Source organism: Marmota monax, unplaced genomic scaffold (assembly GCF_021218885.2).
Source record: "Marmota monax isolate L192 unplaced genomic scaffold, Marmota_monax_Labrador192_F-V1.1 WCK01_AAM20220418_F8-fsc00035, whole genome shotgun sequence".
Classification (NCBI taxonomy): domain Eukaryota; kingdom Metazoa; phylum Chordata; class Mammalia; order Rodentia; family Sciuridae; genus Marmota; species Marmota monax.
Window position 1 is genome coordinate 15917510 of NW_026691961.1, and position 17847 is coordinate 15935356.

The window sequence follows — 17847 nt, forward strand, 5'->3', positions numbered from 1 at the left end:
AGACCCCTGGGCTGTCGCGTCCACCTGGCCCCGCCATCCCCGCCGTGGACAGCCACACAGGCCCAGGTCTGGGTCTCTAGAGGGAGAGAAGGACACAGGCCCCTGGGGACTCGGGTCACCTCCCCCAGGTCAGGGACACACTAGAGGAAGGACACGGGGGACAGGCAGCCACTGTGATGCCTGGGGCCCCCAATGACCCAGGAGGCTCTCCCACCCACAACTCCTGTCCCCTCCTCCTCCTGCTGTCCCCTCCTCCTCCTCCTGCTGTCCCCTCCTCCTCCTTCTCCTCCCCCCCTAATAAATTTTAAAAGTGATAAAATTAGCTGCCACTCGGCGTCATCTCAACACTGGAGTCCAACAAGCGGCCACGCCTGGGATCCCAGCAGCTCAGGAGGCTGAGGCAGGAGGATTGTGAGTTGGAGGACAGCCTCAGCAATTACCAAGACCCTGTTTCAAAATAAAGCAGGGCGAGGATGTCATCCTGGAAGAGAGAAGGTGGCAACCGGGGAAGGCCACGCTCCTGAGCCCAAGGGACGGAGGTGAGCGGGCGGGAGGCCTGGGCGGGCGTCACCCTGCAGGGCGCTGCTCTTCTCCTGGGGTGGGCACTGGGACAAGTCCTGTGATCCTCTGTGAGGCTGCCCGAGTGCCGGAGTGGGCACTCCTGGAGCGCTGGCCACGCGGGGAGCAGTGTGAGCCAGGCGGGTTAAGGCCCTCGCGGCTCCTGGCCACCAGCCTCCAACACCCTTTCCTCCTGGTAACTGGAGGGAGTTGAGGGCACAGTGGGGTGGACACATGTCACTTGTCCAGCCGGCCACCCCTGGACAAAGCACCCTGAGGGACACAGGCTCTTTCCTGGGGCAGTGACTTGAGGGACAAGGGTGGAAGCGTTCCACAATAAGTCACTTGTCCCTCACGCTGGCCCCAGGCGCATTGACCTTTCAGCCACAGACACGGGGCTGCTGAGGATCCCTGAGGCTGACGCAGGACGTACCTCAGGGGTGAGACCTGATCCGAAAACCCAGAGCACCCCAAAATCCAACACTGAGACAAAAGTGTCCAGTTCCAGACATCTGAGCCTTGGGACCAGGGACACTCAGCTGGTAAGATCTATGCGGGGGTCCCCGAATTCTGAAGTGAAATCTGCAACATTCCGGGACTTCTAGGCCACTCGACCCGTGTCAGAAAAAGATATGCTTGGGCAGGGCACCGTGGTGCGCGCCTGTCACCCCAGCGGCTCAGGAGGCTGAGGAGGGGGATCTGAAGCCAACCTCAGCGACCAACCGGAGGGCCCCTGCCCCTGGGGAGCAGGCGGGGGGGGGGTGCCTGGGGAGCAGGTGGGAGGGGTCTGGGGAGCAGGCGGGGGGGAGGGGCCTGGGGAGCAGGGGGGGGTGCCTGGGGAGCAGGTGGGAGGGGCCTGTGGGTGCCGGCTCCAGGAAGCCCCCCTGGCCCCCAGCTCTGAACTCGCACCCAGCAGCTGAGCAGTGGGCAGAGAAAGGCTGCCTGGCCCTGTCCACCGTGTCCAGCTCACAGACGGGGAAGCGGAGCCTGCCTCGCCCTGCACCCTGGGTGACACCTTAGAGGGGGGAGGGGGACGGGAACATGTCCCCTGTACGACGCAGCCCCAGCAGAGGACAGTGCCAACCGTGTCCCTGGACCAGAGGCCCCGACCCGTGGGGCTCAAAGGCCAAGGAGTCTCCGCACACAGGGGTGGCCCTGGGCCTCCCCTGCTCCCCTGACCTGGGCCTCGGCCTCCCCGTCTGCGAGGTGCGCTGCTGTGGCCCTGTGGTGCTCAGGCCGTGTGCCCAGTCACGGGAGGCCCACGCCCGTCCCTCCATGGGTCCCCTCCGTGGCTGGCAGAGACCGTGGCAGAGCCACGCGACAGACTCACTCAGCACCAAGAGGAAATGCGCCATCGGGCCGTGGGCAGCCACGGGACCCTCGAATCTTGACCAAGTGAAGCCAGGAGCTGCGAGGGCCACTGCTTCCCGAGGCCACCCGACGTCACCCTGCTGGGAAGGAAGAGTCCAGAGTGAAGAGAGGGGTGGCTGCTGGGGACAGGGACAAACGGGCACACGGAGGACACCGAGGGCCGTGAAGGCCCCTCTGTGACACTGAGATGGCAGAGGCATGCCACCACGCCCTGGGACAGCCCACGGAACACACAAGGCACGTGACTCGCAAGGCGACGTTGGGTCCCATCATCGAGGACGAGGACCTGACAAACGTCCCACGTCAACGCGGGTGTCAGCGGCTGGGGAGGGAGGGGACGGAGCTCTCCGCTGTCCGCAAGTTTTCTTCATTCAGGAAGTTTTCAGTCGACACGGGATACTTACGGGGTGACCCCTTGAGGGTCCAGTGTGTGCCAACAGTCACGGCCACCTTGGGGCAGAGCCGTCCTGCTCTCGTTTCCACAGACCTCTCGCTGGCCTCAAGGAGGGAAGGCTGTAGCTGGCCGGGGTGGCCGTGACCACTGCTCCTCGGAGGCTGAGGCAGGAGGACCCCAAGTTTGAGGCCAGCCTGGGCCACTCGGCGAGAACCCACCTTCAAATGGGGGTGTGGCTCTGTGGCAGTGCCCCCCGGCCTCATCCCCAGTGCCAACTAGGCCTGGGGACACCCCTCCCCTGGACCCAGGAAGGCCCCCCACCTGCCCAGGGGAGTCCAGGGGCAGCTGGGCTGAGGGCTCTGGGCTGCACCCGTCTCCCCGACTCCCGGGGAGTGTGCGGCCCTGAGTGGGCGCCGAGACGTCCCTGCGGAGTTAGGACGTCCTGGTGGGAGACAATCAGGAGAGAGACGTCCCCTGTGCTTCGGGGGAGTCAGCGAGAGAGACGCGGCCGGAAAACTGGTGGAGACCTGCGTGTGGGCGGGGGGCGGCGGGGGCTCCTGCTCGGCTGTGGTCACCTCACAGAGCAGCGCGTGTCCCCCTTCTCCAGCCAGAAGAACCGAGGCCCGTGGGGACGTGACAGCCTCGTTCTCACCACTGGAACGTGAACTTGAACCTCCTTGGTCACAGGTGCTCCTAGGGTCTGGGCCTGGGGACAGAGGCCTTCCCCACCAGGCCAGCTGGGCCTTCCACCCTCGCTGGGCAGAACCTCGGGGCTCTAGCAGGATCACGTGGCTTCTCCAACCCCCAGGACAGGGCTTGGAGGAAGGGACTGTCCCCTCCATTTTGGAAGGGGAAACCCGATACCGGCTTCTCCCCCAGGGAACCGACCACTTCCTTCCAAGTGACCCCCGGGAGCCTCCGCCATCTGTTCCAACTCCCCAGGGGCCACTCTGCTCAGCAGAGCCTCGTCCAGTGGCCTCCCTTCCTTCCGCCCCATCCCAGAGAGCACTTGGCGGGCGAGAGGGAGCCGGCCCCACCCGTGAGTCTGCGGAAAACCGAGACGGCCGCGGCCGGGAGGGGAGGCCGGGATGGGGGAGGACGCCAGGTGGGAACCAGGCCATTCAGCTGCAGGGAGACCTGTGGGGGGCCGAGGAAGAGGGGTCAGAGGGAGCAGGGGAGGTGCTGGCCAGGCACCAAGAGGGACAAGTCACTCCAGGGTTGTCAGTGCTTGTCCCCTCAGAGGGCAGAAGATCCTGTCCTCCCGCTCCTCTTCCTCAGGCAGAGCCACCTGGAAGGAGGTCCCAGACTTGGGGCTGGGGGACAGCCCAGGACCCCAGGCTCCCTGCCGTTGGGCCCCCTCCCCTGACCGCCCAGGACCCCAGGCTCCCTGCCGTTGGGCCCCCTCCCCTGACCGCCCAGGACCCCAGGCTCCCTGCCGTTGGGCCCCCTCCCCTGACCGCCCAGGACCCCAGGCTCCCTGCCGTTGGGCCTCCTCCCCTGACCGTGAACCAGGCACCTGCTCCTGCAGCTAAAACCCTCCCCACTTCCAAGTCAGCGAAGGGAGGCCTGGGGGCTCCCCATTTTACCCGGAGTTCACCCCGCCACTTAGCAGCGGCAGCGGGATGTGAACATGCACGTGCACCACGCCGAATGCCCACGAGCTTGAGACCCCTGGGAGACAGGGACAGAGACCGCGTCACCTGCGCACCCCCTGCACCTAGCAGAGCTGGGCGTGCAGCAGACCCACTGTGTGTGCGGAGGACCCATGGGCAACCTGGGGGGGCTGTGTCCACTCCCCCACCCAATCCCCTTGTCCTTCAGGACACGCGGCTAAGCTACCCTCCCCAGGCCCCTGCACGAGGCAGAGCCCTCGGATGAGTCTGCTCAGGAGAATACGGGCCAAGTGACATGTGCAGGGGACAGGCCTGGTCCACAGACATGTCTGCAAAATTCTCCACCCTCTGTCCACACAGCTGCCTGGATCCTGAGCACCGTGGGGGTGGGGGGGAGCAGAGCCTGGATCCCCGGGAGCCCAGGGTGGGGGGGACAGAGCCTGGATCCCCAGGTGCCCCAGGGGGAGCAGAGCCTGGATCCCCAGGTGCCCCAGGGGGAGCAGAGCCTGGATCCCCAGGTGCCCCAGGGGGAGCAGAGCCTGGATCCCCAGGTGCCCCAGGGGGAGCAGAGCCTGGATCCTCAGGTGCCCCAGGGGGAGCAGAGCCTGGATCCCCAGGTGCCCCAGGGGGAGCAGAGCCTGGATCCCCAGGTGCCCCAGGGGGAGCAGAGCCTGGATCCCCAGGTGCCCCAGGGGGAGCAGAGCCTGGATCCCCAGGTGCCCCAGGGGGAGCAGAGCCTGGATCCCCAGGTGCCCCAGGGGGAGCAGAGCCTGGATCCCCAGGTGCCCCAGGGGGAGCAGAGCCTGGATCCCCAGGTGCCCCAGGGGGAGCAGAGCCTGGATCCCCAGGTGCCCCAGGGGGAGCAGAGCCTGGATCCCCAGGTGCCCCAGGGGGAGCAGAGCCTGGATCCCCAGGTGCCCCAGGGGGAGCAGAGCCTGGATCCCCAGGTGCCCCAGGGGGAGCAGAGCCTGGATCCCCAGGTGCCCCAGGGGGAGCAGAGCCTGGATCCCCAGGTGCCCCAGGGGGAGCAGAGCCTGGATCCCCAGGTGCCCCAGGGGGAGCAGAGCCTGGATCCCCAGGTGCCCCAGGGGGAGCAGAGCCTGGATCCCCAGGTGCCCCAGGGGGAGCAGAGCCTGGATCCCCAGGTGCCCCAGGGGGAGCAGAGCCTGGATCCCCAGGTGCCCCAGGGGGAGCAGAGCCTGGATCCCCAGGTGCCCCAGGGGGAGCAGAGCCTGGATCCCCAGGTGCCCCAGGGGGAGCAGAGCCTGGATCCCCAGGTGCCCCAGGGGGAGCAGAGCCTGGATCCCCAGGTGCCCCAGGGGGAGCAGAGCCTGGATCCCCAGGTGCCCCAGGGGGAGCAGAGCCTGGATCCCCAGGTGCCCCAGGGGGAGCAGAGCCTGGATCCCCAGGTGCCCCAGGGGGAGCAGAGCCTGGATCCCCAGGTGCCCCAGGGGGAGCAGAGCCTGGATCCCCAGGTGCCCCAGGGGAGCAGAGCCTGGATCCCCAGGTGCCCCAGGGGAGCAGAGCCTGGATCCCCAGCTGCCCCAGGGGGAGCAGAGCCTGGATCCCCAGCTGCCCAGGGCGAGCAGAGCCTGGATCCCCAGGTGCCCCAGGGCGAGCAGAGCCTGGATCCCCAGGTGCCCCAGGGGGAGCAGAGCCTGGATCCCCAGGTGCCCCAGGGGGAGCAGAGCCTGGATCCCCAGGTGCCCCAGGGGGAGCAGAGCCTGGATCCCCAGGTGCCCCAGGGGGAGCAGAGCCTGGATCCCCAGGTGCCCCAGGGGGGACAGAGCCTGGATCCTCAGGTGCCCCAGGGGGGACAGAGCCTGGATCCCCGGGCGCCCAGGGTGGGGGGTACAGAGCCTGGATCCCCGGGCGCCCAGGGTGGGGGGGGACAGAGCCTGGATCCCCGGGCGCCCAGGGTGGGGGGAGACAGAGCCATGCTGAAGCAGGACCTGACCAGGCAGCAAGCGTCACCTCCGTCAGCGCAGCCTGACGGGTCACTAGCAAACCACGCAAGATCAGGGCCGTGCTGTCGGCTCTCCCGGGCACCTTCACTCTAACACCAAGAGCCTTCTTCCCCCAGCAATGGACAGTCCAGCTCCTGCCCTGGGACTGGTGGGGGTCAGCGGCAGCTCCTGCATCCACACCCAAGTCAGGGCTCCCGGGGACGCCGTGGAAGACCCTGTTCCCACCCAGGCTCAGGCCCAGGGAGACCAAAGAGCTGGGCTCCAGGAGGGCAGAGCCAGCGTGTCCAGACCTGGATGGGGACCTGCGAGGACGGGCTGATCCAGGCCATGCTGCGGCGGGATCTCTGTGCCGAGGGCTGTCCTGGTTAAACCCCTTCGGTGCAGCTTGACCTTCCGGTCACTCTCACAGTGGCCTCGATGGCCCTCCCTCAGCCTGGGTGAGAGAGAACCAGAGGCACAGAGGTCACTCCCACCTCTGTGCTGGCCGAGCCGCCCGCGGAACCCAGGACCCGGGGTCTACACTCCTCCTACTCACAGGAAGTGGCTTCAGGCACACGCAGGGCCAACGGGGGGGTTGTGGGGTGGGCCGGATGGACGTGGCGAGTCTGTCTCCTCCCCAGGGTCCGGGCCTGTCTGTGTTCCTACTGCGCTATTCCTAGCGCTCAGCTCCCGGCACAGAGTAGGTGCTCAAGGAACGGCGGACAGATGCAGAGTCCGTCCTCCTACCGGCCACCCCAGGTCAAGGCCACCCCAGAAGAAAGCTCGACTCCTGCCCCAAGGACACCTGCACCACAAATGTCACCGCCCGTGACAAAAGGGACTGTGGGGACGTGGCTGGGTGAGGGATCTTGCCCAGGTGGCCCGGTGGCCCTTAAGAGGGAGAGGAGGGCTGCAGTGGGGTTGGAAGGTCTCCCCTCGTGGATTAGGAGAGGGAAGGGGCTTCTAGAAGTGGGAAGAGGTCTCCTGCAGCCCCCAGAAGAACCTGCCGCCGCCTTCCGTTAGCCGCGCGAGGCCCAGTCTGGAACGGTGACCCCGAGAAGCGTTGGACACATTTCTGTTGCTTCAAGCCGCTGAGTTTGTAGCAATTTGTAACCGGACAATAGGAAAGAAGGTGCGAAGTTCCACGGTGGCCCTTCACCAGGCACCATGGCCACGGCCAGCTCACAGCCCACCTCTGGCCACCTTCCCGCTGGACTAAGCTAAAGGCCCCGGCCCAGGGCAGCCCCACGTGAGGGAATAGAGGATCTGTTTTAGAATCACGACGGGGGAGAACCTAAGGACCCGAGGGGACAACGCTGTCCCTAAATAAACGAAGAAGTTTAGGAGAACAGACCGACAAGCTGCGTTCAATTAAGGGGTCCCCATCTCTCGGTTCCAGCGTGAGTTGTCATCTGGGACGGGAGGCCCGGTGTGGGCAGAGCTGATTTTTCTCTTATAAACAGCAGAAATCTGGATCTTACCCAGAATCTTATTTCCAATGTTAGCAATTTAAATAGAACGTAAATGAACGCAGGCTAAAGAAAACACAGCTGCAGGTCCGGCTGGGCCCAGGCGCCACGAGGCAGCCTCCGGTCCAGGACATGGTCCCCAGGGGAGCCATGGCTGCAGGTGTCTGGCTTGTCAGCCTGTCCTTCCTTTCCCCTCAGAAGCTCCAAGGATGTCCAGCCCCCGGGGAGCCACCTGCAGGAAGTGAAGCGGGAGGAGGCCCCCACCCCCATATCCCTTCCAGCAGGCAGCCGTCTCCCAGGGGAGGGGGACGGAACAGCCAAGTGATGGAGGGATGCACGCCGGGGAGTGCGGTGCTCTCCCGGTCACTCCTCTCAAGGGGTCAGGAGGATTCTGATGAGCCCTGGTGGCCACACCTTAAGTCCTCAGGGGAGGGGATCAGTGGCTTCAATTCTCAGCCTCTGCACAATAAGCCCCGCTGTCCCCGTCTCACAGACTGGCCTCCCCGGAGGCCACTGCCAGGACCTCGCAAGTCAAGGGCGGGCAGACCAGCGTGGCCCAACCTGGACTGACCTTAGAGTCCTACTGGGTCACGGGCGTGCCCCCGGCCAGCCGTTGCCCACGGAGCCCAGCCCACACGGCAGAGCTGAGCGCCGTGCAGAGCCGAGGCCCCCAAGGCTGGGCCCAGCTGCCCGATCCTTCACATGTGGTCCTGGCCTCTGCTCTGGGTCAGGCGCCCGCCGACCTCACAGGGCCCACAGGCAGCACCGATTCGTTAAGCACCTACTTTGCCCGAGGGCTACCAGGGTCAGAAGGCGGGAGCGGAACCATCACGGCTCCAACAGGCAGAACCAGGGACGGTGCGGGGAGCCAAAGGTCTAGGACCATAAGGCCAGGGGCAGGGGGACCCAGGAGCAGGGGACGCCACCTGAGGAGCAGGGTCCCCCCCTTTTGGTGCAATGTCCTGCTCACTGTAGCTCCTCCAGCTGACCCTCCAGCTGCGGGCTGCGTGGCTGGCCCGAGCCTCGGTCCCCAGGGCTGCAACGAGAACAGGCTGAGAGGAGGCTGGGCCCGAGGGCCTCAGGCTGACCACCTGGCCTCCGGAGGACAAGGGCAGCCCTCCACTGCCCATCACCCAGGGAAGGACCACCTGAGGACGGCTGCCCGGCTGGGCTGCAGCCTCCACCCACCAGCCTCGGGTCCCGGGGCTCGCCCCCACGCCAGGCCTGCTGAGCAAGGGACAGAGGAGGGGGCCCGGGGCTCAAGGTGGGGCTCTGGTACTGTGGCTGGACCCACCTTGTGGATCAAGAAAATGAGGCTCAGCCGGGGGCAGAGCCCAGACCCAAGGCTCAATCCCCAAACCAGGAGAAAAGACGGAAAGAGGGATGAATAAAGAAAAAGAAACTGAGGTTCAAGGAGGCCCAAAGTCACAGGTCAAGCCAGTGGCACAAAGCTCTTCCCCGGGGCCAAGGTGGGGGGCCAAGGTGGGGGGCCAAGGTGGGGGGGCCAAGGTGGGGGGCCAAGGAGGGGGGCCAAGGTGGGGGGCCAAGGAGGGGGGCCAAGGAGGGGGGCCAAGGAGGGGGGGCCAAGGAGGGGGGCCAAGGAGGGGGGGCCAAGGTGGGGGGGCCAAGGTGGGGGGGCCAAGGAGGGGGGGCCAAGGTGGGGGGCCAAGGAGGGGGGCCAAGGTGGGGGGGCCAAGGTGGGGGGGCCAAGGAGGGGGGCCAAGGTGGGGGGCCAAGGTGGGGGGCCAGGTGGAGGACTTGGGCTCCCTGGCCACTTGCCCACGCCACACGCCCGTAGGCTCCGGTCAGGGTCAGCTCCCGCTGGGCGCCCTTCAGCCAGCAGGCAGGACCCCGTGGCCCAGGCTGCTCTTGCCGTGAGGCCTGGCGCCCAGGTGGTCCCGTGGAGACCTGTGGAGGCAGAGGGCACCCAGGCCTCTGAGCGCCTCGGCCTCCCCGCAGATGCCCGCGCCTCTGGTCGGCGAGCTCCTCGCCAGCCGTCCCAGCCTCTCCCTGCAGCGCCGCCTGTCCTGCCGGGGCCTGGCCGCTCCCTACGGGCCCTGGGGAAGGAGGAAGCTTCCCTGTGGCCTCCGGTCAGCTGGCGGGGACCTGTGGCCTCTGGGCCACCACTGCCCGCAGGCGGGGGCTGCTCTGGAAGGCAGCCTTCCCAGCAGCACCCTGTGGCCTTCAGGGTCCTGGGAACACCGAGTGCCCTTCTTGAGTTGGGGCTGGTGAGGGGGACCCCTGGGACCACCATCCTGCCGGCCACCCTCCCAGGTCCACACGGTCTTCCAGGGCTCACAGGGCAGGGGGGCAGAGCCACGATGGCTTGGCGTTGCCGTGTCCCCAGCGAACGCTAGACCCGAGGGACACCCCGCTCCACCTGTCCCTGCCACAGTGTCCCAGTTCAGTAAGTGGCACTTCCTTCCACCCAGTGGCTCGGGACAAACCCCAGAGTCAAGCGTCCCCCACCCACTGCCCACCCATCACCGCGCCCTGCAGCTCCAGAGCCAGCACGCGCCCGCCAAGCCACCACGCCGTGGGACTCTGCAGGTCTGTCCTGGTTCTGCCTGCCACCCAGCGGCCTCCTCCTGGTCCCCAGGGTCACCAGGAATGGCCCCCTGCCGGCTCCACCCAGCCCTGGCCTCAGAAGGGACCGGGCTGCCCCTCCACGTCCCCGTGTGGCCCAGAGCGGGGAGGGCTGCGGGCCAGGCTCCCTGGAGCAGACCCTGAGGACACTGTGGGGCCCTCCCCCCTGGACACAGCTGACCCACGTCCTTGAGGTTCCCGACCTGGCTGCAGGCAGAAGCCTCACGCCCCGCGGTACCTTGGGACCCCCTTTTGGATTTCACTCCCACGAGGTGCTAAGGACATGGGGACTCCAGATTTGGGGTGTCCTCTCCCAAGTTTACGTGACTGACGGGGAGGATTGAAGCCACCGTAGAGCGCGTGCTCCTGAGCGGCCCCAGTCCCTGGACCCCCGCAGAGGAAGGGGCCTGGCGGGGTGGGCTCCCGCGCGGCGTGGTCACGCCCGAGCTCAGGGGCCCCGCTCACCCGGAGGTGGATGGTGTCGGGGTGTAGACCTGGACCTTGCCCTCACCATCCTGGCCCTGGCTCCTGCAGGCCACGCTGACCACCAGGTGCTGGAGGGTCCAGAGCTTGCCCAGGGTCAGCTCCTGGGAGCGGCGGAGACCACGACCCCGGGGCTGGCCAGGCGCAGGTCGCCTGGGAGGGCAGAGGGAGAACGGGCCAGGAGGGGCAGGAGCGGCTCTCAGAGGCCCGCGGCCTCCTCGTGGCCACATGGCCCCATCTCAACACCCGCGATGACTGGGATGGAACTCTCCAGGACAGCGTGACGCTGTGATCTCGACAGGGACTTGGATGGCGTGAGCCTCTGCGCCTGTCCGACTCTCAACGTACCCGGGGACCGCGCATTTCCCCTGGTGACCGCGACGCATGCTTCAGTGTCCAGGAGAGATGTCCCCACGCCTGGACCTTCCCGCAGGAGGACCGACAGGCGGACAGATGTGCCATCGGGCAGGAGCGTAACGCGGCCACGGCAGAGGCCAGGGCCAGGGCTCACCGCACGATTCCTTCAGCTTCTCTGTTTGAGACTTTTCCAGAATAAAATGTGGGGGAAAGAGAGGGTGGGAGCTGGGATCCCCGGAGGCCACGTGTCCCCCGTGCAGGGCAGGGCAGCTGGGCATACGGAGCCCGGCCACGGAGCCAGCCATGAGGAGGGCGGAGAGCCCCGACTGCCGGGCAGCAGGACAAAGGACACTCTCATCAGGAAGTGGAAGTCCCACCGCGGCCACCATCACCGACACGCTGCCCCTGGACAGCACCGTCAGCCCCTGCAGACTGACCGGCTCGTCAGAGCCAGCTCCTGCCCGACAAACCCTCAGGAGCTAACCCAGTAAGTGCCGCTCAGAACAGTGGACCTGGGCAGTGCAGCCCGAGGCACAGCTGCCACCTCCGTGGAACTTGTGGTCGTGGGGGGACGGGGGGGACAGGGGGATCTTGAATCAATAAATATAGACGCGGAATCCAAGTAGAAACGGAAGGAATTCCCGGCCGATGGTGAAGGGCGGTCCCCGGACCACAGAGACTCCAGGAACAGGCGTCACCGCAGCTAATGAGCCCCGCGACCCGCTCAGCCGGGTGCAGGGCGCAGGCGGCAGGCCGTGATGGCAATGCCTAGGACGGAGGCAGAGAGAGCGAGTTGAGGCCAGCCTTAGCACCTCAGTGAGGCCCCATCTCAACAAGATTAAAAGGGCTGGGACGCAGCTGAGTGGAAAAACACTCCTGGGTTCAACCTCCAGGACCAGAAAAAGAAAATAAGAGACGATGGACGTCGAATCGTTTGGAAAAGAGTTTTTTGCAACGTTGTAAAAATTATTGGAATAAGTGACAGGAAGAAAATAGAGACCAATCTAACCGAGGGGAAGGCGACTCTAACTCCAGGAAAACCGAAAAGCAATGTCCACGGCACGGACGTTTCAGAGCCGGAGGACAGTCACAAAGGGCCTCTGATATAAAGGGAATGTGACGCTATTGGTCTTTTAAGAGGATGAAGGCAAACCCGTATCTGAAAAGGGCTTGCATCCCCCTCTAGTAAGAAACCCAGAGATGCCCGAACCAGAAAAGTCGAGGAGTAAGCCCAAGTTCAAGGAACAGCTCAAAGTCTGCATGATGGTTGTGTTTAAGCAAGACTTGAAAACGGAAAATGTGCGGAACAGGAGTCCTTTGTCCTACAGACGCGAGTGTTTAAGACGTGTTCAGACACATCCTTGCACGTACCAGCGGAGCGTGATCTAACGAGCCCCAAGCAGTCTTAACCCAGCTTCAGCCATTACCAACTTGTGGCCTGATTCACTGACGACTTTGTGTTACTTAAATAGAGAAGGATTTTGATAATTAATCCAGGAATGAACTACAGTGAATACATTTGTGAGAATAAGTACGTGTTCTAGAGAAAAGGGACGGCAAGTTCAAAGGCCCTGGGGAAGAGGAAAGAGTTCTGAGGGCTGCAGGGCGGGAGGCAGAGGGGGCCCGTGAGATGGAGCTGGGGACAAGGCCTGGTGTCCTCGAGTTTGACTGGCAAGGGGAGCAGTCAGGAGCGGTCACTGCCGCAGGACCCAGGAAAGGCCGAGTCTCAAGCCCAGAGCATAGAAAGGCTGGCCCAGGTGGTGGCCGCGGCTCAGCCGAAGCCCTGAAGGTCAGACATGCCCGCCGCAGGGCCCCGGGGTGACACTCACCTCCCCAGCTCCACAGGTGGCCCTGGACGAGTCCTTCCTCGCAGGCCTGCTACCAAGGGCTGCCGCCCGCTGAGCTGCACCCTCAGGTGGGAGCTGGCCTCCACGTGGGGCTGACGGAGGCTGCAGTGGCACCTGTGGGACGAGCCGGGGACGCCCACCCCGAGGTGCCCATCAGAGCCTGCCACCCCAGCCAGGGGGCAGCTGGGGCTCCTTTGCTGAAGGCCACCCCAGCCCGCCACCCAGGGACGGGGACCTGCGCTCCGGCTGCCCAGCCCTGCGGCCAACGCCTGCAGGGAGCGCAGGGACTCCCCATGCTGCACCCTGGCTGGACGAGGCTGGCTCTGCGCAGGGGCCAGCTCACCTCCAGGAAGTGCCTGCTCGGAGCCGCCCTGCAGGTCTGGCCGAGGCGCGGCCCTGGCCCCTGCCTCCCGTAGGTCACCTCCAGCTGGGAGCGCAGGTGGCCGGGCCTCCTGGTGCAGGAGCCGGACCTGGGGACCCACAGCAGGACACACGGCCCTGCCTGCCCAGCCCCGGCCTCCTGCCGGCTCCCCAGAGGGGCTCAGCCTGCTCTCCCGGAGACAGCACCTTACAGGGTTGTGGGGGGGGCTTGGGGGGTTGTCTGGGGGTTGTCTGGGGGGGGTTGATTTTTTTAAATATTGCGTAGGAGACAGGTTCATTTGGATGGCCGAGTCTTGGGCGCCCCCTGTAATTTGGGGTGCAGGGGATGCCTCACTTGCCTTCCCCGAGTCAATGCTTTTCAAAGGGTTTGAAAGGCCAGGAGCCAAGCCAGGACCAGGGGACATGCCCCATCAGCTCCGTGTGACCCCGACTCCCACCCCTTCTCTCCTGGCGGCCCGAGACCCCCGCTCTGCAGACAGCAGCTACAGACCAGGTCTCAGCCCCCGAGTTCCTGGAGCACACTTTGTGGATACCAAGGAGGTGACCGATGTCCCCCTGGGCACCAGGTACCCAGGACTCAGAAGCTGAGTCCCACCCTGGGGCGAGGGCAGCCCTGGCCTCTGCTCCGTTCACCATCCGCGGCACTCACGCTCCCGCCATCTGATTCTTCTTCCACCCCTGCCTCTGCCCACAGTAGGATGCACGGGCCGGTGCTCTCGCCCCGAGGCTGGGTATACAGTAGGTGGTTAATGAAGCTCAGCTGCCTGAATAGATGGACGGCTGAGGCTGAAGTCTGGACCCAGCGTCTCTCCCCAGCTGCCGTCTGTCCAAGGTCAGGGCCGGGGGCTCCAGTCGTCCCCCTCGCCCAGGGTGCCCCCTGTGGCTGAGCGCGGGGACCGGCTACAATGACCCTCGTGGGCCAGCTCCAGCAGGCGGACGCCCTGGACGCTGCTCTCCGTCCTCCGCAGCCTCTGGCTGGTGCTGCACTTGTGGCCAGCTCTTCCTCCTGACCTGTGGGTGGACCAACCAGAGACCCGGCCGCCACTGCTAGGTGCCACCCGGCTGCGAGAGGGGAGGGTCCGCCCCGCTGGCCTGTCACCAACGCAGGCCTTCAGAACAGGGGAACTGCCACCCACACAGAGCAGGACCACGGGCGGCCCGTGGAGCAACAGGTGGCCCCCACCCCCGGGGGAGGTGGCCCCCAGCGCCAGGCCCCTGTACAGGGCCGAGGGGCAGCAGCGCCTACCCGGGGGCCGTAGGTGATCCTCAGGGAGCGGCTCCAGAGGCCGCCCACTGCTGCTGCAGGCCCTGGACGTGCAGCCCCCGCAGCCCCCGCAGGAGCAGCTGGCCCCGGGGCCGTCGCCTGCAGCCGCGCCTCCACCACCTTCTCCAGCAGCACTGTGGGGACAAGGGGACAAGGGGACAAGGGTGGCCAGCTCCCCAGGACCTGCACTCACCAGCCCTGAGCAAAGAGGGAACGTGGGGACCCGGGGTGGGGACCCCACACCTCCCGCTGGGGATGGCCGGCAGCGGGCCTGGCCACGCTGCCGCGGCCACGTGACAGCTTCTAAACAAAGGGTTGAAGCTACCGAGGGACAGAAGGGAAAGGCGCGCTGGCCGGCCACCCGTGAGTGTTTCAGAAAGTTCTGCTTCTCCCTCGACAGACGGGACGTGCAGCTGCCCAGGGTCGGACTCCCCGAGGCCCCCAGGCAGGCAGGGCAGTGGGTGGCTGGTGGAGGGAGGAGGCGGTGGACAGAGCTATGGCTGGCTGTCTGCGCGTAGGCGGACGGATGGACAGATGGAGTCCAGGACAGGCCCTGGGGACCCCACAGCCGGCTCCTACCTCCAGGAGGGTGAGGGCGCGGCCACCCCCAGGCACCTCTTGGCACCCTCAGAGCACAGCCGTCTGCACACACAGGTGTTCACTGAGCACCTACTGTGTGCGCCCACTGTGCTGGGCACAAGAGGAGCCAGGCCCGTCGAGGCTGCAGCACAGCCGCCGAGATTCCCAGGTGAGACACTGAGCAGGCTGACCACATGATAAGACCATCAGGGAAAGAGGAAGGCAGGACTCGGGCCCGGGGACCTGGGGCTCAGGTCACAGCCGAGGAGTCCTCGCAGACCCTGTAGGTGGAGGAGTGGCCCCGGGACATCTGGGGCCAAGAAAGGGGGCCGGAGGCAGGGTGACAATGTGGCTGGGAAAGGCACAGGGTGACAGTAGTAGTGAGGCCACAGGTCTCCGAGGTCAAGGGTCAGTTCAGAGACTCAGGAGGTCACTGGGAGAGCTCTGACCTTGGCTGAGTGGAGGCACCAGTAGCCACTGGTAGGTTCCCTTCAGTGTTTTCTGTGGTGATGGATCTCGTTTGTTTGTGTGCGGTGCCGAGGCGCCAACCCAGGGCTGCACACGCACCAGCGAGCGCTCGGCCGCAGCCACTGTGGGTTTGGACTCCAGGCGACCCCTGAAGTGGCAGCAGAGGATCCTGCTAAGGCCAGCTCTGCCCAGTGGACTCTGCTCCGTGTGCAGCAGCCGCAGACAGCCCTCAGCGGGGCCCAGCCCACGCCAGAAACTTCATTTACAGACGCTCAGCGGAGCCGCGCAGGCACACCAGCCCCTGACCCCAGCAACCTGGGAGGCTGAGGCAGGAGAGCCGTAAGTTCAAGGCCGGCCTCGGCCACTTAGCAAGACCCTGCCTCCAACAGTAACAAGGCCGGGACGTGGCTCAGTGGTAGTGTGTCCCTGGGATCCGTCCTTGGTGCCAAAATAAGAGACGGCAGGCCGGGTTCCAGCCCGCGCCCCGAGCCCCGCACTGGAGGGCGTGACGCGCCCGATGATCTTGGTAGATGTCACTTGTGTGTTCTGTGAATGATCTACCTCCACCCCAGACGGGCTCCGCGAGAACAGAGACCTGGACGCCGTTCACGCCAGTACCTACTTGGTGCCCAGCACATAGTAGGTGTTCAGTAGACAGCAAAGGCTGAAGGAGCAAACACAGCAGTGAGTCGCGAGACCCCTGCCAACCCCAAACCCCAGAGCGCCCAGGAGCTCACGTCTGCCGAGCAGGGGACCCTCGGGAAGGCCTGGATGGCCGCCACCGGATCTCGGCCACTGCCCAGGGGTGAGGGCTGCAGCAGCCAGGCCCACGTGGCCAATGGCCTTCAGCACCGGCTGCAGCTGAACCGAGGGGCACCAGCCCCACCCACTCGCCTGCCTGGCTCAGGCCCGGAGCAGGGCCTGGCCGCTGGCCGTCCTCATCTGATGGGTGTCCAAGGACCTCTGGAAGGTACGGTCCACACCCAAGGCCTCTCCAGGATCCTCACGAGGGAGCCGACACGGGCAGCCGCCCGCAGGCCCGTCCAGAGCTGCCCACAGTTATACACCAGGGCTGAGATGCCAAGGAAGGCATCGGGGCTGGCCCCGGGGGACGGCAGCAGTGGCTGGGGACAGGCAGGGCCCGTCCCAAAGGAGAAGGTCAGTAAGTGGCCTCTCCCAGGCCGGGCTGCCCAAGACTCACCTGGGGCACTAGTAAAACACCGCGGCCCACCCCGTGCCCAACCCCAGCACGTGCCAGGCAGGCGCGTTGGGGCCACCCTGTGCCCCCAGGACCGGGACCCGCACCCTCAGGCCAAAGGGGGACACACGGGAAGACCTGGGGACGTTCTGGTGTCACGCTAGAGGGACAGAGGGCACTGGAGCTAGCAGGGAGCCACGGAGACACCGGTACCTGGGACAGTCCCCAGCCCCAGAGGCCAACTGCCCAGGCTGAGCCACCATGAGGGAGAGCAGGTGGGTCCCAAGGACAACCCAGTGGAGACCCTGGAACAAGGGTCCACCCACTCCCAGGACGACGAGACGAGCAGGAGCAAAACCAGAGTTTTCTTCACAACCGACTGACCCGCGAGGGGCCCGCTTCCCGGCCACCCCCTCTGCTCCGCCTGCAGCTGTCTGTCCTGGGACGGGTGACCAGTCCCTCTGTGGGCCGCAGGGGGGTCGAATCCCAGGGGAGCTGGGCCACACCTGCGGGGCCTGCCCCCCAAGCCAGCCGTTCCCCCAGCAGCATCTCCGCTGAGCCGTCGGCAGAGGGGCCCAGGCTGGCCGGGTGGAGAGGCTCCGGCTTGTCAGGAGTGACAGGCCACCGGCAGCAGAAGTCACCAGAGGGGTCAGGGACAGGAAGGGGCGGGTGGCCCACCTGGGATCTCAACGTCTCTCCACGGCAAGCTGGTCACTTTTAAACAGGTCTCGCGCCACCCGGGGCGGCCCCAGCTCCCAGCCAGGCTGCAGGCCCTCCTGACCGCCCTCCGCTGTCGACGCCCATCGCCCCCTTATCCCGTTTCCATCTGGCAGACGGGACAGAGAGGGGAGGTGATGGTACCTCGGGTCACCCCGGTGGCAGGTGGAGGGGCCTGGACTCCACCTGGAGCCCAGCTCCCAGGCCAGGCTCCGAACGATTCTCCAGACGCGAATTCTGAGCCCACGGGGCTCAGTGGTAGGACCCCCGCCCAGCGCGCCCGAGGCACTGGGTCCATCCTCAGCACCACGTGAAAAACAGCGGTTAGAAAGACAGTGTCCCCGAGCCCTCTGCTGAGTCCCCACGTTCCTTCTTTGGGACCAGTGAACAGTCCACTTGGGGCGCTCGCAGCCCCGGGGATGGACGTGCGTCTCCTGCCTGTGGGTCCGACCCGCCCCACTGCAGCCAGCACGCGTGTGCACATGTCCAGCAGGTGGCCACCCTCACAGGTCCCTGTCCCTCAGGTCCTGTGCGCGTGGCGGGAAGGCTGGCTTCGCCATGAGCGTATCCGTGGTCCGTGGTCTGCGTGTCCCTGTGAGCGAGCTGCACTGTGTAC

General features: G+C 66.0%; 1 protein-coding gene across 3 annotated transcripts; it reads left to right on the forward strand.

Annotated features, from left to right (window-relative positions):
• Nucleotides 1-1398: 1398 nt before the first annotated feature.
• Nucleotides 1399-4372, forward strand: LOC131424240 (collagen alpha-1(II) chain-like). 3 transcript variants are annotated; one of them, XM_058579908.1, is made up of 3 exons: nt 1399-2842; nt 2931-3660; nt 3796-4372. In XM_058579908.1, the coding sequence occupies exons 1-3, from the start codon at nt 2548-2550 to the stop codon at nt 4199-4201; spliced, it is 1431 nt and encodes a 476-aa protein (XP_058435891.1). In that variant the 5' UTR covers nt 1399-2547; the 3' UTR covers nt 4202-4372. The 3 variants fall into 3 exon arrangements, with proteins under 3 accessions (XP_058435891.1, XP_058435892.1, XP_058435890.1); XM_058579909.1 differs by having other exon boundaries at nt 2931-3010; nt 3203-4372; XM_058579907.1 differs by having other exon boundaries at nt 2931-4372.
• Nucleotides 4373-17847: the final 13475 nt, after the last annotated feature.